At 38.9% G+C, this 22671-nt stretch overlaps 1 protein-coding gene across 4 annotated transcripts; it reads right to left on the bottom strand.

Moving 5' to 3' along the window:
- Nucleotides 1-1774: 1774 nt before the first annotated feature.
- Nucleotides 1775-16385, bottom strand: MAG2 (RINT-1 / TIP-1 family). Of its 4 annotated transcripts, none has more exons than XM_010244119.3 (4): nt 15852-16385; nt 15609-15716; nt 4017-4120; nt 1775-3935 (listed from the first exon to the last, which is right to left on the bottom strand). In XM_010244119.3, the coding sequence occupies exons 1-4, from the start codon at nt 16144-16146 to the stop codon at nt 2025-2027; spliced, it is 2418 nt and encodes an 805-aa protein (XP_010242421.1). In that variant the 5' UTR covers nt 16147-16385; the 3' UTR covers nt 1775-2024. The 4 variants fall into 4 exon arrangements, with proteins under 4 accessions (XP_010242421.1, XP_088760541.1, XP_088760543.1 ...); XM_088904415.1 differs by lacking the exon at nt 15852-16385 and adding an exon at nt 6911-7000 and having other exon boundaries at nt 15609-15640; XM_088904417.1 differs by lacking the exons at nt 15609-15716; nt 15852-16385 and adding an exon at nt 11665-11687.
- Nucleotides 16386-22671: the final 6286 nt, after the last annotated feature.

Genomic DNA, 22671 nt, shown 5'->3' with positions numbered 1-22671 from the left:
ATGGCAGATACGGCCCTTGAACGAAGGAGGTCGCATAGTAAGTAGTAAATCTTCACGAAGAAGTTCTTGCTGTGATTCTGGGACATTCCACCACATATCGTACGTCGCTAATGCATCATCTCCTTCTTCATCCCCCAATTGCAGAAGCCATGTAATACTCTTGAATATGAGCATTCAAGTTTATGAGTGACATCTTGAAGCAGATTAGTGGATGAAGGCACAAATGAAGAATGAGTTAATCAAAAACTGGAACTGGAAGGAGAGTGGGAAAGCAGAAATATTAAAGCTTCGTATGCGAGTGTAAATGGATGTACGATCGAGCGAATGACAAAATGGAAGGGGAGTTATAAACGAGTTTTTATAATGCAGTAAGAGTGTAAAACTGAAAAGACGATACTTAAAAGTAGAAGTTTATAATTCCCATTCCCTACTTTTTCTTGAATTACAACTTAGTTCACAAAACACAGCAAGTCAGCAAAGACCTATCAGTAGAGAGAGAGATTATGACGTGGTCATGGGACCCAGAGTCCGGATTCAATGGACCCTTATGTTCATGGGGCGCGTGAACCCTCCAATAGGAGGCGTGCACGTCGGCTCCTTTGAACCAACCTTAACTTAACGAGCATTTAATGTTAACTTCTATCGTCCGGTTGAACCGGACGCTAAAACAAAAAATGGAAAACCTCTCTCCTCCCATTCTCTCATATCCGAGCCTTACCCTGGCCAGTGAGAAGACCACCAGCGATTTTCTTGCGCAAACGACATCAGATGGTTAGGAATCAATCAGCAGCAAAAAATGACAGTGGGAAGAAGATTTGAACGTTGCCGGTGGTCTCAACGGTGAGAAGACCACCGTCGTTTTCTTCTTTTAGCTTTTTGTCTGATTGTCTGGTCTAATGTACACAAAAAAACTTTTAAAATATGGAATACAGAGGCAAATATAACGATTTGAACGTCGCCGGTGCTCTTCCTGCACCGCCTTCTCACTGCCGTTTTCTTCTTTTAGCACCGGTGGTCAAAACAGGGTTGCCTCTGTTTTGAACGTCGCTGCTGGTCTTCTCAATGTTGTTTGCGCAGGAAAATCACCGGTGGTCTTCTCACTGTTTGAGCTGCGAGACAGAGATCCGACGAACCCGTTGTACAACCCTTGAACTGAAGCTTCTCCGTTCTACGGATTCAAATAAAGAAAAAAAAATTAAGAAAACGAAAAAAGACTCGCCGCCCTGAGAGCTAGTGCCAGGAACAGACGACGGCGATATCGCCATTCCAACGCTGCCTCTCAAAAGAAGTAGCTGCTGCTGAAGGGCCAGCGTTTTGGCTGGCTAGTGAATTCCCGCTTATCTGGTTCTAACGAAGCCGTGAGCGTGGAATCGTCAAAACCATACTGAAGTTTTTCCGGCTGCGATGATGTCTGCTGATCATCGGATAAATCTCCAGGTTTGCTGGTGGTAAGCTCTTTTTTCTTCTTCTTCAAAGGAGTCAACGTGCACGTAAGGGTCCACTGAATCTGTCGGTCAGAGAGAGATTTTTAAACTTTTGAATCCTTTTTTTGGTCACCTTTTTTTACCTGTTTTTTTTATTGGTAATTACTTCGGTCACAAATACCACCATCCTATTTGGTTAAATTTGAAACTCTGGCCGCTACCCGAGTCCCTGATTATCTGATGGTTTCTTTATCGAGATCTAAATCCACCAAGATGCTACATTGCTACTGCTACCCACCACTACTATAAATCAACCCAGTGTTTGGAGTAGAAATACAGACGTTTGAGACTTGGGAAAGTGGACCGACATGAAGGTCCGTCCGACGGTGGGATTGTTTATTAGTACAAGCACGCTTATACAGATTAATCCTTGAACTACTTCCAAAGAATATTCTTCATTATTACATCTTTTGAGGGGAAAAATGGGTCAGTTTAAGACCTCCATAGCCATCTACAAGACTTCACTGTTATGATACCTTTTTTCCTTGGGTGAATTATGAAATTAGAAAACAAAAAGGGAAAGGAAATTCGATCAAGTCTTCAACCTGTGAAGACCCTGTTCTTTGCAATCTTTTCTGCTTCCGTTACACTCAAATGCCTCAATCCACTCTCCTTCAACCATCTCCCTTTCCCTACCTCCAGTTCCTCCAGCTGTTTAGCCCCCATTCTCAACAGCTTCAAACCGTCATTGATCTTGGGGAAAAAGCTTTCAGGCCTCAAACACCAAGCTCCAAATACCCCAAACAAAACCTCCAAATCACTCCCAAATCTCTCAACTCCCCCATTATAAAATTTCACATTGCTCATCAAAACACCAATGAAAACTAACCGGTCCACCCCAGCAGCCAAACTTCTCCATATACCAATAAAATCAATCTCATTCAAACCCTCCTGCAGTTTTGAAATTTTCCCTTGCAGATAATCCATAGCCCCCACAAATGACTTGGAAACACTCCAACTTTCTTCCCCCTTCTCTTGCCACTGCTTCCTGTTCTTGACATAATCGCGTAACTGAACATCAAATCCTCTTAAAACAACTATTGATATCTTCTCAACCCACTCTGATATGAACTCCTCCAACTTCTTGATTACCTCCTCAAAAATACCATTCCCAGGTCCTTCAGCAGTCCCTGCCACTGAACTTGCTGAATCAACTTCCTCTATAACTTGATCGCCATGGTTGAGTGCCATTTCAAGAAAGAACACATCTTCACACCATTCCTTCAAAACAGACTCACAGTACCGAGCTGCATTGATGGAATGTATTACCTTGATAAGGGCATCATCATCTACTAGAGCAGTCAGCGCATCTGCTTCTTGGCATCTTCGAAGTAATACATCAAAAAATTCATGTATTATAGGCAACCCGGCTAATTGGATAAACCTTGCTCTTAATGAAATTCTTGCTAATGGCCGGCAACGATCCACCATGGCTGACAAGTGCCGGATAACAACAACAGTAACTGCGGGAGATTTGTAATCTTCAGATCCTCGCAGAACTTCTCCCTGAACTTTCATTGTCCACCTTCTCTCATCCTCCATCTCAGGCTTTAACTTATCAAGCATGTCACCCAGCTCTATCTCTGCCCATAACTCAAGCCAGTCAGGCCGATCACAGAAGACAGACATGGAAGAGATCCTCTGTAAGTTATCATATTCCCCATTGGGAAGCAGGACTCCTGAATGTGTGACCAGAGAATGAACTCGTTTATCAAAAGCAATCATCAAATCAACCAGATGCAGCCATGAGAGTCTAGCGTGTGATGAAAGATCAGAGACATTGTCCTCCAGGCGTCCAACATAAATAGGAAAGATTTCTTTTTCCAAGAATGTTGTTAGGGAGGTTACCATTGCAGAAATCCATTCTTCTCTGCAACTATAACCCACAAGCCTGGCTTTGTCAACTAACGGTTGCAATAATTCATCCATGGAGTCAACATAATCCCGGATTACCTTATATGCAAGAGCAAAAATGAATTCTGGCTTCTCAACCCACTTCAACAAATGATGTTGGGATGCCAATGAAATAGGGGTCACAAGCTCCTCAATTACCCAAAGTGGTTGGCGTAGAGCAACTTCTCGGTTATGCCCCTCGAGTTGCCGAGATTTTCTCTGTCTTTGCAACTCCTGGAGACTGCATAAAGCAAGAAAATTTTTGCAGTATTGTTTTTTCAGGTCCCCTTGCATTGTGAAAAGAGGATTTAGGATATCAGGAGATTTCCCTGCATTTGCATTCGAGTAATTCAAATTGGAAAGAGGTGGTGGCCATCCTAGGGAAGCAAGAAGGGCACGGTAATCTGCAATTGCCTGGGGTCTTAAAATTGCCAAAGCTCGATCAACCCTGTTATCAACAGCTGAAACAAGATGTGTCCACTGAGGCCGTGCTTTTGTAACAGAAGTTAAGACATCCTCTGCTAGTTTGAGCGATTTAATGGCCATAAGACGTGTTTCCTGCATAATGATTGAGACATTGGAATCAAATAAGGTGTCATTTGTAACGTCAGCTGTTCCATTGAATTATAGGTTGCTTACTTCTAAATTTTCCAAAGAGTGAATCTTTCTCAAATGTCCAGTCATGGTAGAGGAAACAGCATCTTCAATGTCACCAACCAAAGTATCAAGCTTTAATGCTGTCTCTGGAACGAATTAAATAAAAAAATGACAATCAGAAAGAATAAAGAAAATTTTCACAACTGCAACAAGCAATTAGTGGAGAAGCCTAGCATTAATGTATTATATAAATGAATTCTAGGTTGAGAAATGACGAGGGCATACGAAATAGCCATAAAGCAAAATTGTATTCTACCTTATGGTAACCTGATCACATTTGCTGGAGTTTGGATGTCTTAACACTTAACCCCCTAATAGAAGATGCTCCAAGTTAGAACCTGATCTAGTTCAATACATACAATTTATTCCCTGTTCCCTCCACTTTTCCTTTGAGATTTTTTTTTTAATTGTCAAAAAAAAAAATAGGTTAAACTTGGGTGGGATGGATCAGGTTACAGCTGGGCAAACCAAAGTTCAATAATACCCAATATCCAACCCACAATGAGTGTCCTGTTTGACAAGTTGATAAAGGATTAGAAGCTATGATATTTGATAAGCTAAAATGGCATAAAGTTGAGCTTACTATTTCTCAAATGAGAACTTAATGTATATGCAACTAACCAACCTCTACACTATCACAAGTTCATGATATTCTATGAAAAATAGTTAACTAAATAAGTTATGCAACATATATTGTCATGTTAAGGGTGGATTGTCCAACATGACATATAGATCAGATACAGTCAGGTTCAAATACCAGAAAAAAAAAAAAAAAAAAACAGATTCAGTCAGGTTCAGCTCAAGCCAACCCTTGTCAAAACAAACACAAGTGGTAGATCTGGCAGGTGGATAGGTAAAAGTAGTTCCCATGGTTACACAGGAATGCAATAAGGGAAGTAAAATAGTTTTTTTTTTTTTGAGAGTAGATAAAATAATATATTAATATGATCATAACATATACAAAGCCCCACTCAATAAGATACTGCACAAGGACCAACAACCTCTCTGGTTGGCAGAGGAGATAATGGCAAGCTTTACATGAACACGCATCAGCCAATGGCATGGAAGATGTGTTGGCAAGAAAAGAGGCAAGTATAACCAATATTGGGGTGATTTCATGTTGTAATTATAAAAAAAGAAAGTGGTAATGCAGGGATGGGTAGCAATTCTAGCCCTCATTTAGGTGTGCTGAGCACATTTTATAATAATATTCTTTTAATTAATAAATACATTGACCAGTTACCGATAAAAAATAGTTTTTCATGAACATGGACACAGGAATCAGAATCCAATGTGTCTGAGAATCTAAGTTGGCAAGATCGGAAAACTTACAGAAAACATCTCTATATAAGTATGAACTATTAAAATAGTCCATATCAATTTTTTAATATTATATTAAACCAATCTTTATATATATTTAGATTAATTCCAACCTTAGATAACTACAGATAAAAGTTACTTTTCATTACTTAATGCTTTACTCCAACTATGACATTGTCCAAAATTTCCTTCAACAGTCAAAGAAGAGGATTGCAATCTCAAAACAATCCATGAGCCTGTGCGAAGGGAAGTCGTCTCTGCCCTGGTGGAATCCATGTCCCCCATTTGCTCACTTGTATGGCTGTAGTTTCCACCCAAGTTGGTAGACTGATGCTGAACTGATGACAGCTCATCAATGTTATGAAGCCTGGGATAGCCAAGGAGCTGCCATTAAAATGCTACTCCTCCGTTGTTGGATTTGGTCAGGGCAAAGCTAAGGTGTGTGGAATATGAGGAGGATGATTAAACAATTTCCAAAATATCCCTTTCATAGAACATTGCAAGAAGATCCCATATAGTTAGGATAAGGCTTGGGTGATAATGATGATAGAACATTGAAAGAAATCCCTTGGAACAACCTAGGAGTCAATGCCCAAGAGTCAACTAGCAAGAAGACATGTTCCCATAGCACTTCCAATCAGAAGTGCTTCATTGCTGACACCCTGCTCATTCATAACAGGCTTAACAGCATGAATAACAGCTTTCCAACGAACTGTCCTCTAATTAATGGAACTGACTTCCATTCTTGAAACATATCAGCCATTCCACTTGAAGCCACCAATCCCAGCCCTGCCAAACCAAAGGAAAGAGACAACTTCCTAGGCTCTTACATTGAAGAAGTTCATTGCCAATTCCCCATCCAACAAGTAAATGATGCAGACATAGGAAGAGAAGAAGGATCATTCTTTCCTCTCTCTGCCCCACATCACTGTTTTTGGTCTTTCCAATAGGTGAAACTTATTGCTGGTAATCTGGATATTGTCCCACCCCAGATCCTGCATTGGCAGGAACCTCGTGCACTGGGCTGTCTTTTTATCAACTTCTAACTAGTTCTCTACTTATAGGAGTACTCCTTCCAGTACATGATTTTTTTTCTGCAATTCACCAATAGATACTACAGTACTCCATGGCATTCTTCTTAACCATGACTTGTCTCAAGAATCAAAATCTCTCAGTTGCAATTCAAATGCTTCATCTAACGGTTTTGCCAAAAGCTTGTCCTACTCCAATAATTCTAATTGTGCATGTAACAATTGCCAAATACAGAATCAATTAAAAAAGCTTGGTCATGGTTACAGCAAAGGAACAATCGGTACTACTAAGCCAAAACATCAACAGTCATCTCCAGCCAATCAATAAGCTCTATGCCAAGTTTTTAATCAGCCTGGGAACAAAGGATCAAAATATCAATACAATACGCACACTGATAGAAGGCATCCCTCTCAGGCTGACCAAAAAAAAGTTATAAAAAAAGAGTATTGGTCTATCAATATGCACTGATACCCAATTTTTGGTCTTGGTGTGTATCGATATTTTGATCCTTGCTGGCAACACACCTTGAGCTGCAACCATTATGTTTGACTATCATCAACCAGGGTGAACTTGCTCTCCAGAGGCTTGCAATTTTTGCTGCTCCACCTCTCTCCCTGACAATCAAAGTTGGTCATAAAGCAAGACATCTGAATGATTTACTTTTAGAAGACAGCATATAATGGCCCCCTAATCAAGTGATAAACTGAAATTATTCATGTTTTCGTATCCATCACATATGTTCCTCCAAATTGACCCCAATCATCTTTCATTAAAAAAAAAAAAAAGATTAGAAAAAAAGAACAATCTAATTGCTACTCTTCCAACTCATGATATATTACATTTTCTTTCTATAGCTAAAAATCTTTACAAATTATGAAATTGACTCCTACAAATGAAATTATTTTAAAGTTTCATCATGCTAAGGCCCCTCCATCAGAATGTAGCCCATTATGTTGAAGTTTTGTTCTCTCAGAAGTGGCCATTTCATGCTAAAAGAGTTCCAGAGGTTAGGTCCATATGTTTTGTGAGGAGTCTTACCTTATGGTTCGGCAATACAATACACCATTTATATAAAAAAAAAAAAGAAAAAGAAAGAAAAAGAAAAAAAGGGTCCCAGAGGTTAGGTCCAATGTAGTCCACCCCTCCCAAGACCCTCGATTGCCTGGACCAGAATTATATAGTTGCCTCTTTTTACTTACTTTCTCAAGCAAAACTTGATGATGCTAAACCACATGTAAAACCATAACTTTCTCTAAGTGATGCATGTTCAGGAGTGTCTCAATAAGATATAAAACAAAGACTTGAGGGCATGGCCATAGAAAAACATAATCTATTAAGATATTATAGTTTTTTTTTTCAAATGTTAACATTGTATACTGCTTTCTTGGTAGAAATGTTGCTGAATAGAAGAGAGAAGAGAGGAGAGAAAGATTTGGAGTCAAAAAGATAGGCTGGCGGCGCCAGCATCACTATTTGTATTAGAGTGACAAAATAAAAGAGAAAAATTACAAGTGCCCTAGTGGTCGACAAATAGGAAATCTCTTTGTCTAGTCGACTACTAAGAACAGTATACTGTTAGTAGTTGACTACTAAGAAATCTCTGCATGAAGTAGTTGACTACTAGCACTACTTCTAACAATTCTAACACTCCCCCTCAAGTTGGAGAATATATATCATAGAGTTCTAGTTTGTTACAAATATAATCCATCCTTGAGCGACCCACACTTTTAGTAAAGATATCAGCTACTTGGTCTTTAGATTTAACATAGGAAGTAACAATATCTCCACTTGTTACATTGTCTCTTACAAAATTGCAATCGTGTTTAGTCCTTTCATGAAACACTAGATTGAAGGCAATATGTATTGCAGTTTGATTGTCATAAAACAATTTAATGGGTTGGAAAATTGTGATATTCATTTCCTAAAGAATATGCTTCAACCAAACTAGCTCACAGGTAGCATGGGCCATTGCCCTGAATTCAGCTTCAGCACTACTCCTAGCAGCCACACTATGCTTCTTGCTCTTTAGATAACAAGATCTTCACACAAGAAGGTACAATAACCTATAGTAGTCTTCCTATCCATTGGAGACCGTGCCCAATCTGCATCTGAATACCCTACCAGAGACAAAAGCCCTCGACCAAGAGCACCCTTTAGATACTTCAACACCCTCATAACACCATCAAAATGAGCAATTGTTGGATTCTGCATGAATTGACTGAGGACTCCAACATTGAAGGAGATGTCAGGCCTAGTGATGGTAAGATAGATCAACTTGCCTACTAGTCTCCAATACATTGCAGAGTCTTCTAACGGCTCCCCCTGACTATTAGTCATTTTCGTATTGGGATCCATAGGAGTTTCAACTGGTTTGGATCCCAATAACTCAATTTCATCCAACATATCCAAAACATACTTTTGTTGGGACAAAGAAAGTACTTCAGGGTTGCTAGATCTTTAGTTTGAAAGTGTTGTTGTAGGAACTATTTCAACTCATTAGTTCCATGTGTATCATTACCAGTGAGAACAATATCATCAACATACACTGCTAGAATGATTTTTCTAGATAAAAAGTCCCTGCTAAACATAGAATGATCAACACTGCATTGTTTTAAGCCAAAATCTTGCACCACACTACTAAAATGACCAAACCATGCCTGTGGTGACTACTTAAGCCCATAGATAGCCTTCTTTAATCAACACACCTTCCCAAACTCCCCCTGAACAACATACCCAAGAAGTTTCTCCATATACACCTCTTCTTGAAAATTACCATGTAGGAAAACATTTTTAACATCAAACCGAAATAGGGGTCAATCAAAGTGGGCAACTAAAGAGATGAGCACTCATACAAAAGCTATTTTAGCCACAAGTGAGGTGTTTGAATAATCCACACCATAGGTCTAAGTATACCCTTTAGTAACAAGTCGAGTTTTTTTTTTTTTTTTATTAGAAACGATAACTTTCATTAGAGATAAATTAACCTGAAATACAGAATTCAACCCTTATTAGAAAAGGTTGATCCAATAAACATCAAACATTACAACACTGCCCAAAAAAGACTCTCCTTTGCAGTCCCTTGTTTTGCTAGGGCGTCAGCAAAACCATTTGCTGATCTCCTTACCCACTTGAACCAAACACCCACCTCCCTTGTTATGCTAAGAATTTCCCTTATCAGCTGTCTATATTGCCAAATTCCCAGCTGCCCTGATTGCATCCACCCAATTACCAACTTGGAGTCTCCCTCTATCTTAATCCGTTGTAGCCCCAACTGTTTGGCCAGTTTTACACCTTGATGTAGTGCCAAGATTTCCGCTCTTAAGGAATCTCCAACTCCTATTGGACCAGAAAACAAAGCCATTATCTTGCCTTCATTATCTCTGAAAACACCTCCTATACCAGATGGGCCTGGATTACCTATAGAGCTTCCATCAAAGTTCAGTTTCACCCTTTGTTGTGCCGGTGGGGACCAAACTTCCTGTATCATAGCTTTGGAAGTAGTAGTAGATGCCACAATACCCCAACTTCTATAAATGTCTTCAACTGAAAAATCCTTAAAAAGATCACAGGATTTCATCCAATGGATAACCTTAGTAGTTATTCCTTCCACAGCCTCTTCCTTGGATCAACATCTGCCTTTAAAGATCCTATTGTTTCTTTCCTCCCACACTGACCACAATACAACAGCTCTAGTGGCTCTCCACATAATCCTTCCACGAACTGTTGGTTGCCTGTAAAAAGTTGGATCAACGAGGTTCACCATGCTTGAGGAGGGAGTCCACCTGTAGCCAAAGAGAGAAGAGAACCAATACGAAATAAAGAACACAAAGGGACATGAGATTATTAAATGTGAAATTGTTTCACTAGAACCCAAACAGAGGCAACAAACAAGTTGAGCTTTGAACCACTCAATACTGCCATCTTGACGATGTTTAACTGTATAAACCCATCAACAACCAATAAACTGCTTCACAGGTGGTAAGGAAGTGAGATCCCAAGTATTATTGGATTGAAGAGCATGAAATTCTTCATCCGTTGCCTTCTTCCAGTCAAGAGGCGAGAGAGCTTCCAGTAGAGAACGCAATATGGAAATGAACCGTTGATGTGAAGGAGATAAGTGAGCAAAGGAGACATACCGAGAAAGAAGATGATCTGTGCAAACACTCATCCTTATGAACAGCAATAGTAAGATCAAGATCTAAGGGTGGTGAATTTGTCAACAAGAAAGACTCTGGTGGCAGGTTAAAAGTTGGAGTTGGATCAACTGCTTGTAACAATTATGGTTGTTGATCACGTTTGGAGTGTGTGAACTGCTTGTAACAATTATGGTTGTTGATCAACTGCTTGTAACAAGAAAGACACCATTGGAGTCAAAGGGAAGAGGAATAGAAGGAGTAGGTTCACGTCTAGAGAAATAGGATAAACTCTCAAAGAAGTTAACATCCAGTGCAACAAAAGCTTTCTGTAGAATAGGATCATAACACTTGTAACCTTTTTGAGTACGAGAGGCACTAAGGAAAACACATCTGATAGCCTTATAGTCAAGTTTATCATGGCCTTGACCCAATTTGTGAACAAAGCACATGAGGAGGAAGAGAGAAAGGGGAAGTTGAAGGAAACAAAATAGAGAAAGGTGACTCAACATCTAGGACTAAAGAGGGCAAACGGTTTATGAGAAAACAAGAGGTGAGGATTGGATCACTCCAATATATTTTAGGGACCAACATTTGAATCAGCAAGACCCAAGTAGTTTCAATCACATGACGATTTTTCCTTTTGGCCACACCATTTTGCTAAGGAGTGTGTGAACAGGAGGACTAATGAATAATATCGTGAGAGTCAAAATAAGACTGAAAACTTTTATGGAAGTATTCTTTGGCATTATCAAAACGAAAAACTTTAGTGTATACACCAAATTGATTCCTTATCTTAGCATGAAAAGATAGAAAAATAGAGAACAATTTTGAACGATCCTTCATTAAGTAAATCCATGTCATTCTTGAATAGTCATCAATAAATGTTACAAAATATCTAAATCCATTATAAGATGACACACGACTAGGGCCCCAAACATCTGAGTGGACTAAAGCAAAAGGACTTAGGACTCTTATCATCTCTAGGAACAAAAATCACTCTATGATGTTTGCTTAACTAACATGACTCACAATCTAACTGAGTTACAAACTCCAGCATTGGGACTTGCTTTTTCAAAACACACAAAGAAGGGATGACCAAGACGACAACGCCACTTATGTGGTGTAAGAAAGGAGTGAAGAACCTTCTAAAGACCATGGTCATCCAAGTAATACAATCCTCCAATTTCATGACCGCCACCAATCATCCTCCCCGTCTTGAGATCCTGAAAGACAGTATGAAGGATAAAAGGTTACTAAGCAATGAAGGATTTGAGTAAACTTACAGACAAGAGACTAAAGAGAAACATGGGAACATAAAAAATCGAGCATAAACTAAGGTTAGAACCAAGAGACACATTACCGGTACCAACAATAATGGAAAAAGAACCATCAACTAAAGTAACAATCAGGGATGTAGAAGGTGGTGACAAAGATACAAACATATCTGAGGAGCCAGTCATGTGGTCTGACGCTCTAGAATCAATTGCCCAGGGTGAAGGTGTAGAACTAGAAACAAGGCAAGCAATACCTAACTTCACAAGTTTAGCAATGGCAAAACTGGAAGAAGCAGACTGGCAAAAGTGAGATAGAGATTGTGTCTTTACCCTTACCAACATTAAAAGCAAGAGCATCTTTAGTCAGACAAAGACTCCCAAAGTCACCTTCCACCATTGCATGGTTAGCCAAAGAAGATGGAGGCCAAAAAGATCATAACAAAAGTTGACTATGTGACCTTCTCGTCCACAATGTGAGCACTCACGAGCTGAACCACGACTACCACCACCTCTTGCATTGCCAACCTCTCTACCACCTCCACATCAACCACTAGGCCCATGGCCAAAACCCCTCACACTACCTCCACCTCTAACACGCATATTTCTACCAGGAAAGCCTCCTATGAAAATCACCATGGCTGATCTTTCTGAAGATGGGGAATGATCACTATGTAGATTTGAGTTTCTCCTTATGTGGGAGAAAACCTCAAACAAGGATGGAAGATCACTACTACCTAAGATTTGGGCCCACATTGGTTCGAATTCAAGCATCAACTCAAATAAAAACCTTGCCACATTTAGATGTTCTCTTTGTTCTTGTTGAGTCTTCAAACCAGTGGATAAGGGTTGATAAACATTAAGCTCATTCCTTAAGCTTTTTAAGGAAGCATAATATTCGTCAACACTTTTATCCTCTTGTTGAAGAGAAAAATAGTCTTGGTATAACTGGTAAATTCTTATTGTCTTGTCTAGAATATCTCCATAATATTCTAAAGAGATGTCATAATTTATGCATTCTCTTGTACCCATTCATTTTACCCTTCTGATTCACTTTTCAATGGATCCTCCTTAATGTACTTCAACTTGCCTCTTGCAATGAGAGATACCTCAACCGACTTGGTCCATGGGATATAATTAGTGCCATTAAGTTTCATTGTAGTTAACTGAAAAGTCATGAGATCTGATTGCACAACTACTATAGGTTTGGTGTTATCACTTGATGAAGCCATGAATATGAGAAGAGATCACTACTGTTTCACCTAGGCAAACGGTCAAACAGCTAGTATGCACCTACTGTAGCACACTTTTTCCTTCGGAAAAAAAACCAAAAATCACCAATATTCTACTTTAGAAACACTAGGGGAAGATCATACACTTACCACAAGATGTTACCACACCACAAAATCACCACACATTAAGAAGCACTTACCTCACAACTTGAGACATCACAAGATTGCCCTCTTCGAACTACCGAATAGAGAGCTTTTAGAAAAGCACCACCAACTCACACAACACTGCAACTTGAGGCATTAAAGCCTCTTTTCCAAGGGGGGTGATCAGTCCTCTTGAGTCCTTTTACTTTCCACCAAAGAATAGAGAATATTCTCTATTCCTAGGGCACATAAAAGTTGAGACATGAACAGTGCCATGAACAATACAGTCGACCTCAATCAATAGAGAAGAAAAGTTGAGAAGAACTGGTGACCAAACTGCTTTTAGTCTTAGAACCGATGCTCTAATACAATGTTTTCTTGGTAGAAACGTTGCTGAATAGAAGAGAGAAGAGGGAAGAGAAGAAGGGAAGAGAGGAGAGAAAGATTTGGAGTCAAAAAGATAGGTTGGCAGCACCAACATCACTATTTATATTAGGGCAACAAAATAAAAGAGAAAAACCAACAGTGCCCTGGTACTCGACTATTAGGAAATCTCTTCGTCTAGTAGTTGACTACTACGAACAGTATACTGTTAGTAGTTGACTACTAAGAAATCTCTGCATGAAGTGGTTGACTACTAGCAACAGAGTACACTATTTCTAACAATTCTAACATATACCTATAAAAAAGGTCCAAAAGTTAATCTTTGTTGCTTAACAACAGATAAGTTGGCTAGGAGAAGTTTAAGGGTGGAGCCCAGCAGGTGTGTTATGAGGGGGGAAGCTTCTGAAGATTTGGGTCATCTTCTGGTCCATTGCGGACTAGAAAGGGTTTTATGGGCCAAGTTTCTGAATGTTTTTGAGCTTCGGTTCTGTTTCCCACATAGTTTGGCGGCTTTACTTTGGTGCTAGGATCTGAAATGTCTATGTAAATAAGGAAAGATCATTTGGAGATCTGGGCCTGCAGCTGTGGTTTGGACAATTTGGATGGAAAGAAATAGGAGGCCTTTCGAAAATAAGTACAAAACAGAATTATGAAGGATTTTTTAGGTAGGCTGTATTCTTGGGTAAGGAATACAGAAAAGTTTCAAAGTCAGACCGTATACTTCTTTTTTTTTATTTAAGCTCTCTTTTTGTACCTATGCACACAGGATAGGAATTAGGAAATGTACAGAAAGAAAATAGGCCTTGCACACGGCCTTGTTGTGCAGGGGTTGTAATCTTTTCCTATTTTGATTAATACAATACTTTACCTTCTATGTCAAAAAAAAGCTTATCTGCTTATCTTTGTTGCTTAATACATGTTTATGAAAATAATGGCATTCATGGTGTATATTAGCTGTTCATTATGCCAAATAAGCAAGTTGATAAAAATGTTACGTCCAAGTGTCCATCAAGAATCCTTGGAGTGCCTGAATCCAATGCATCCGACATGGACAGTTCATCATATAGGGCATGCACCACTATGTCTATTCTTAACTTTCCTATCACTCCAGGACCCTTTACTAGATTGTAGTGAATATTGTCGCACTGTAGGTACTCTTCAATATCTTACCGCTACAAGTGCTATTTTCCTTCAAAGTCAACAAAGACTACAAAGTGTGCTAGTTTATAAACAAACCACCTCTGAGCATTGGGCAGCTGTCAAATGCATCATTAAGTCATGAAACATTCTCTTTCTCCCCCTACTTTCCAATGACCTAAGCTTAATTTACATGTGTAATCCAATGTTGACTGCATGAAGTGCCTGATGACTGGCAATCTACAAGCAGATAAATTATTTTCCTCATAATCTCATTTGCTAGTTTTCTTGCAAACAGGAAGTAGTTACTGCTGAATTGACATGGATTCAATCCATTCTTGGTGAGTTTGATCTCTCATTTGCTAGTTTGCTTTCGTTTATTTAACTGCCTGTGTTGCAATTCATAATGAATGAAACAAATTACTCTGTTTTTCACTTTGTTCATGAAGCCCGTGAGGGAGCCTTATTAGTAGCCATTTTTTCTAACTCATTGCAAACTGTTTAACTGGTTATAATCTTTAATGTCAAAACTGTAAATTACAAATAGAAGTGATCCAAACATCTCAAAGGTAAAGTGAGGGGTAAATGCTCCTTTGATTGTTTTAAGTAATTAAGTTGAAAGATAGTCTGCAATTCAGAAACAATAAAGGTTTGAGTTAACTTCAAATTTTTGGGAAATAAACGAAAGAATGGTCCAAGAGCTAACAATCAATAAGGCATTGAATAAGCTTAGATCGTTTTGTCACTTTAAAGATATATTTGATTTTACCTAGCATTTCCCAAGGTTATTTATTTTCCTTTTCTAATTAAATCTTCTTATCCAGCTGAATTTATTGAATTGGTTTGTGAATACCAATACTTAAGCCGAAGGTTGCTATGAACAATCCAACTTCAAAAAGACAGGCATACGAGATTAACCTGCGTAAATGCGAACAGTCTCCACCCTAGCCACTTCTTTTGCTAGTGAAGGCAGCTCTTTCACTAGAATCTGCTCCGCTCTGCCTAAATTCTCTCCATCACTTCCATCTAAAGACAAAGTCAGAGAGATTTTGGAATTTGGATTTTGCATCACAGTATAAGAAAAAAAAAAGCCCTCGACAATGGTGCAAAAAGAATAGAAAGAAGTGAAAAACAATAGAAGACGAGGGAAATCAGGCAAACCTAGGAATAACCCTGAAACGCACGTTGATGACCTAAGATCGTTCAATTTGGCCTTGATTTCATTGAAAAGACCTCCGATTCGTTCTGACTGGGAAGCATACGCGACGATACTTGCCTTAAGTTTCTGGTTGAGATCCGTGAGATTGTGATCCAAATCCAAGCACTGTTTATCCAATTCCAATACGAGGTCCGAAGCTTTAAGCAGATCATCTTTTGTCCGAAAATTTTCTCCGAGAAAAGAAAGCAGAGCGGGAGAGAAGTCCCAAAATTGGTGCAAATGATCGATTGATCCCATCTTCAGCCCATGAAAATTCAGAACTCCATTTCAAATCCGTATGGGAGTAATTCAAAAAATTAGGCTTTTGTTTCTCTCCTAAAAAAACCTGACTACGAAATCCTACAATTAGGTTTTGCTTCGTATACGAGTGGTGGAGTGGAACCAGAGCTCATCTTCTATTCACTTCACTCTTTGCGGAGCGGGAAGACACCAAGGTGACCATGGTACGCGCGTTGAAGGATTTGCTGGTTGCTGCTTTGGCGGTAGGAAACTAGGAATGGCCAACGGAGAGGGGCGGGGCGGGGCGGGGCGGATTTTCATACCCGGACCGCCCCATACCCGCTCGGGCCGCTCCGTACTTCCGTAGTCCATACTGTGGCCCGGCATGGCCCACATTTTTGTGCCGCCCGCACTGTAAGGCCATGCCGGGACGGCTCGAGCTGATATGGCCACAGTAGGAATGGCAACGGGGCGGGGACCCCGACCCCTAAATCACCTCATCCCCGTTTCCGATCTTCGGTGGGGAAAGGAATCCCCCTCCATCCCCGACCCTGATAAGGATGAATTTCTGTCGGAGACCCAAATCCCCAACGAACTAGAGTGTATCAATGTAAACTTGGGTGAGTATGTAACAGAGAGATTGACTGAGAGAGAGAAAGAGAGAGAGAGAGAGGACCATTGCGAGAGTTGAGGTCGGCGATGAGAGAGAGTCCGACGGGCGACAATGACGGCGGTCAGCGACTGTAGACGAAGGTTGAAGGATTGAAACTCTTCTTTGAATATCTCTTCTCTATCACTCAAGAAGGCACAAAACTAGGGTTCTGACGACGACGGCGATCGATGAATCGGTGATTCGGGCAACGAAGACAAAGGCACGCACGAAGCTAGGGTTCAGTCGTTCAAGAGACAGAGTTGAGAGTTCTCTCTTCTCTCCATCAAAGACTCGAAGTTGAACTGTCGAGGGTTTTGTGTTTTACACTTTTACTGTTTTTTAAGTTTTAATATTTTAAAAAATGAATAATATTATATTATATATAACTATATATATTAAATTGGGGTCGGGTCGAGGCGGGGATTGCATTCCCCATCCTCGTCCCCGAACCTGATCAGGGATTCAGAGATTGCCCCAACCCCATCGGGTTGGGGAGCCCGGGTACTCGTCGGGGACAGGGAAAATTGCCACCCCTAGGCCATAGGGGGCAGCACGAGCCTAGGCCTATAACACGATTTGTATTTTTCATTTTCTTTCTTTTTATTCACTACAAAAAATAAAAAAAAATAATAAAAATAATTGAAGTAAAAAATGTCAAATTCAATGATTGTAGCAATAATTAAAAAAAAATCATAATAAAATTTTATTTCATATGAATAATTAATTCATACGATAAAAATATAAAATGATTAAATAAATTTGGAAATTTTACAATGAAATTGAAAAAATTATATAACAAAATAAAAAATAAAAATTTACAATGGAGCTGAAAAATTTATAAGTAACTTACAAGGTACAAATAAAATTGAACAACATCTCAAATTTTACAATAATCTAAACAATTTTCTTCAAGTTTCACTAACTGGTGATACATTGGGCGACATATCATGTCCTCTTTTATCTTACGGTTTATCTTTTGCATCAAACCAATATTTTAGACAAATGCACATCTCCAATGTTTCATCTATCATCATCTGACTCCTCTTCTCATCTAACACTCTGTTTCCTACATTAAAACAAAACTCCAATGCTATTGTGGACACTAGAGGGATTAGTAGATCGTGTGTCACAGTGGCAATTATAAGATAATTATTTTTCTGTACTTTCTACCAGGCAAAAATATCAAAATTTTCTATGTTGGACATCTAAAAGTCTGATAGATGTCTTTTCAAATGGTCAACGACAATACTATTTTGATAGAAAAAATCACGTTTACATTTGTTACAAAATGCTTTCATGCCATTTCTAGTTACATCCTTGATGGTAAAATAATTCCAAATATCACTAGTTTTCTTTCTTGTTACCCTAAAATTACTAGGGCTAGCATCAAACTGGGTTTGAGAGGGGGTCTAAGAGGAACCAACCATTTAAATAAATATTAAAATCTAAATTTTATAAAAAAATCCAGCTAATTCGATAATTGCACTTTGGTCCTTAGAATTCAGTCTACCGGTTTGGTATTTCAATTTGAAAGCAAAGCTTTTAAGTATCACAAATTGCCAACTTCAGCTGAGATACTCAATCAAGTCTCCTTAAAATTAAAAAAAAAAAAAAATTGAGAACATGAGAGTAGAGTAGTATGATATGAAATATTATACTTGATTGTTGTTATGAATATGGGCAAGGGCTAAGGTATTTATAGGGTTAAAAATAATTGAATTAACCAAAATACTCTCATAAACTAATTGTTTATAATTGTTGAGAGAGGTATTTTGGTTATTTATAAAGTTTATTTATCACTTTACTTGAAAATGCCCCTAAACTAGTTGTTTATAACTATTGGAGGCATTTTAGTCATTTTTTTGCACCCCTTGGTTAAAATACACATACCTCCCCAAAATAGTTGTTTATAGGGGTGAGCATAATTCGGTTAAAACCGAATAACCAAATCGAAAATTTCGGTTTTGGTTTTTTTTTTTTGGTTAAATTGGTTTGACTATTTCGGTTTTTGGTTATTTTGGTTTTCGGTTTCGGTTTTTGGAATTAGAATTTTGGTTATTGAATTAATTGAACTTTTTATTATTATATATAATATACTAAAATTTGATTTCATAACATATATTTTATAATATATAATATATATAATAAAGTATATATTATTAAAATTCGGTTTTAACCGAAATAACCGAAAACCGAACCAAAAATTTCAGTTTCAATTATTTTGGTTTTTCTAAATTTCGGTTTCGGTTTCGATTTTTATTTTTTCAGTTCGGTTTTTAAATTTTGATTTATTCGATACTCGAATAAACTAAATGCTCAAGTCTAATTGTTTATAGTTGTTAGAGGGTATTTTTGCCATTATAGCCCCTTATAATGGCTATAAAACGGTTATAATAAGGTGAGGAGGGCCAAGTCATGCCACGAGCCATGATGCGTGCCGTGCTCGTGCTGGGCCATGTGTCGTATTGTGCCTAGCACACGAGTCATGCCAACACAAGCCCACACTGGCCATGGATCGTCGAATTGGTCCACGTGGCAGTTAACCCAGATCCATTTTTCACCCTCATATAGATCACTCATTCAGATTCAATAATATTTAATTATATCTACTTATACTTAAATAAATTTAAATTGTGTCTATTAGCAAAAGTTGGTTTGATTGTTGCATATTTACTCGAGAGTCATAGATTCAAATCTCATACAGTTAATTCAAGTAACCATATTCATTATCATACAATATCGTCATTTTTAGCTGTTTTCATTAATAACGTTCTATGTAATATTGTGACAAATTTTAGTTTAATATTAAATATCAAAATCTAATCCAAATACGATCTAAATCAGTGGATAAAATTCCATGAACGAATCTAGATATTAATTATTCCAATTTAGATCTAGGCATACTTAATTTGATCCAATCCAGGCCCCACCCTCACCAAAAAGACATTGAGACATTCAGAAAGATATTATGATAGATTTTCTCTTATGAGAAAAGAAACTCATTTGGAACGGCATCTACATTTGGGATGAATTGTGTTAAATGAGGCATGATAGTTGAGCACTCTGTGCCGAACGAACAAGTTGCGTGGAATAGCTGGCAAGTGACATGTTTAAAGTGTGAGTGGCTTCCAATGATCACCCTCCTCCAGAGACCTCGTGGTTGGCCAATCCAAACTCTGTCTCAGTTGATCATCAATACCACATACGAATACTCGCATCGCATTGAATTATTGAAACCAAAGTGCCCTTAAATTTGCCGCTGGTTGACCTCCAAGTTTTGCTGTGGAACTATCACTTTTTTTCTTTGTTTTTTTTTTATTATTATCCCTTTTTCATTAACAAAATACGCCACAAAAGCACAGTCCTTGCCACTTGGAGGAGTAGGATCTAAGTGGAAGATGAGTGTGATTTGCTTATGCCAACCGTTATTCCTTTTTGGGGACAGCAACCCGACCATACAAAACAAACTAACAAACCTTTTGAGCATATAAAACAGCGTGGTTGCTCTTGCTCAAGATGGTTCGGCACCCTTCATTCAAAAGGGCAAAGTTAAAAAAAGACTGACTAATGTAACCAAATCAGAATCCTATTTGAAAGGTTACATATGGGTGCAAGTCGGACGGATTAATTTGGGTCAAGGTCAACCTAAACCAACTCAAATTGTAGAACCCTTAATCTAACCCTATTACTTCATATTGGGTTGGGATCGGATCAGACTCTGATGGGTTTGATTTCTTCACTTCTTTTGGGCCGAAACCTTCTTATTTCCAGTATGCAGTAGGTAAGGTTTATCGACTTCAGCTGTTTAGCATTACCATTATGTAATAGAAGAAAGTTATGATGCTTGAGGAATAATACTATACATTTTTTGGGTTGGGTTCAAGCTAACCCAGCCCAAGTTGGACTCCTGAGTTAACTGAAATATTATATGTCCCATCGTTATGCCAAACATATCTCAGCGGAGTAAGGGGGCGTTTGTCGATGTGAATGGTTTTCTTCTCTAAAACAAAATCAACTACCATATCAGCATTTTTGTATTATTTTTGCTGACATAACAGTAGGGCTATTCACGGGTCAGGTTGGGTCGGTTACTGAGGTTTTAGTCGGGTTATCTGAGATGGAAACCGAAACCGACCCAGTGTTAAGCGAAACCGACCGGTTCGGTTTGAGTCGGGTTGGGTCAGTTTGGGTCGATTTCGGCTCTAAGTTCATCCATGCCCCCCCCCTCCATGGCCACCTAGTTTTCTGGAAATATATTTAAAACTGAAATATGTATTTTAGAAATATATATATACACACAAATATATTGGAATATATATTTTCAGATATTTCAGTTTTTAGTTAAGTAGGAACTAAGTCGGTTCGGTTTCGGTTTTCACACAAGAAAACCGAAACCGACCCGAACCATCGGTTTATGAATTTGTACAACCCGAAACTGACCGGTGCGGATGAAAACCCGGCCAACTCGGGTTGGGTCGATCCGGGTTGGTCAGTTTGGTTGGGTTGGGCCTTCTTATGAACAGCCCTACATAACAATTGTTTTTTATTTAGAAAACAATACCATTCCACATTTGCAAACACCCCGTAAATGAGCTACCATATAAGCCAGTTGGATGATAAACTGTCCTCTTTGCTCTCCAATGAAGTCACCATTATGTAAGCCCTGTAAACTGTCATCTAAAAGTTGTAGGATCAAACTCATAGTCTCCTATAACTGAAAACTCTGTAAACTATCATGGTGTTTGGAAGCATGGGCGTTTTTTGAGACCGATTTTCAACAAAAAACACCTATGCTTCTAAGACCATTTTTTCACAAAAAATGCTTTGATTTTGTTTGGGAGTGTTTTTGCCACATAGGCTGTGAGCAATACTATACTGTTTAGTAAGGTGATTTTCATCATCATTTTTCATGTATATGCACACATTACCCCATAAGATAATGCGTACTAATATCATACCAAAATATATAACGATGCTTACCAAATAGTCTAGATTAATTGGATGATTGTTTTTTAATATTTGGCCTAAAATTTTAAATCCAATGGTTGAAAATGTTGTTGGAATAAATCAACAACATCAGCATGAATAATGGCATCATATCCAACGACTGTGCGTGATCCAATTCACCTAAATGCTTCTGATTACATCCTTGATATATGAAGGTTCTCAATTCACCTTCTTGCTATATGTTTTAGGTGTAAACACCCTTAGTAAATCACTTCCCACCCAAAGAAGAAAAGTACAGTGGTGACTAGTGGGAAGAACGAAGAAGAAAATATGTTTAATTGCCTAGTAGGCTAAATCTACAGTAGTTTGTAACCACCCTCTTTGACCTAAGAATAAAGTCCCATCTCTTCTTTTAGCGTGGAAGGCTGGAAATACATACACTGATACACAGGAACGAGAGAGGATGCTACCGACTGCCGCTGTAAAGCCTCTAATGGCGACGCACCCAGCTCTGTAGATCAGTGGTTGGAGGCAGAAGGGCAGAGCTTCAACCCACCCAGCTCTGTTCCAGAGAAGGCTTCGATAGATCAGTGGTTGGAGGCAGAAAGGCAGAGCTTCAACCCACCCAGCTTTGTTCTTGTGTTTCAGCTTGCGCTCGCACCAAGGATGAAGCTCAAGCAGGACGAGGGCTTGATCAGACAGAATAAGGAGAAGCTGGGGAAGATACTTGACGTGTACGAGCGGAGGCTAGGGGAAATTCGATTCCCGGCTGGTGATGACTTTACGCTAGCCGATTTAACACTGATGGCAAATTACGTGGCTCAAGCGACCACCCTCTCCGGCAATGACAGTGACGAAAGAAACGAGTAAAGGTTATAGAGCATCAATGAGCCAAGAAGCACCGAAACATTCCCACTAATGACAACAGGTTAGCACCACATGGG

Source organism: Nelumbo nucifera, chromosome 4 (genome assembly GCF_055504915.1).
Source record: "Nelumbo nucifera cultivar China Antique chromosome 4, China Antique-T2T, whole genome shotgun sequence".
Taxonomy (NCBI): Eukaryota; Viridiplantae; Streptophyta; class Magnoliopsida; order Proteales; family Nelumbonaceae; genus Nelumbo; species Nelumbo nucifera.
The sequence above is the reverse complement of the archived record's forward strand: the minus strand, read 5'-3'. Positions and strand labels throughout refer to the sequence as shown.

Coding starts and splice junctions, on each gene's coding strand:
- MAG2 (XM_010244119.3), bottom strand. CDS start 16,146: ATGGGATCAATCGATCATTTGCACCAATTTTGGGACTTCTCTCCCGCT. Junction 15,717..15,851: donor CGTTTCAGGGTTATTCCTAG/GTTTGCCTGATT, acceptor CTTTGTCTTTAG/ATGGAAGTGATGGAGAGAAT. Junction 4,121..15,608: donor GACTGTTCGCATTTACGCAG/GTTAATCTCGTA, acceptor AATTCGTTCCAG/AGACAGCATTAAAGCTTGAT.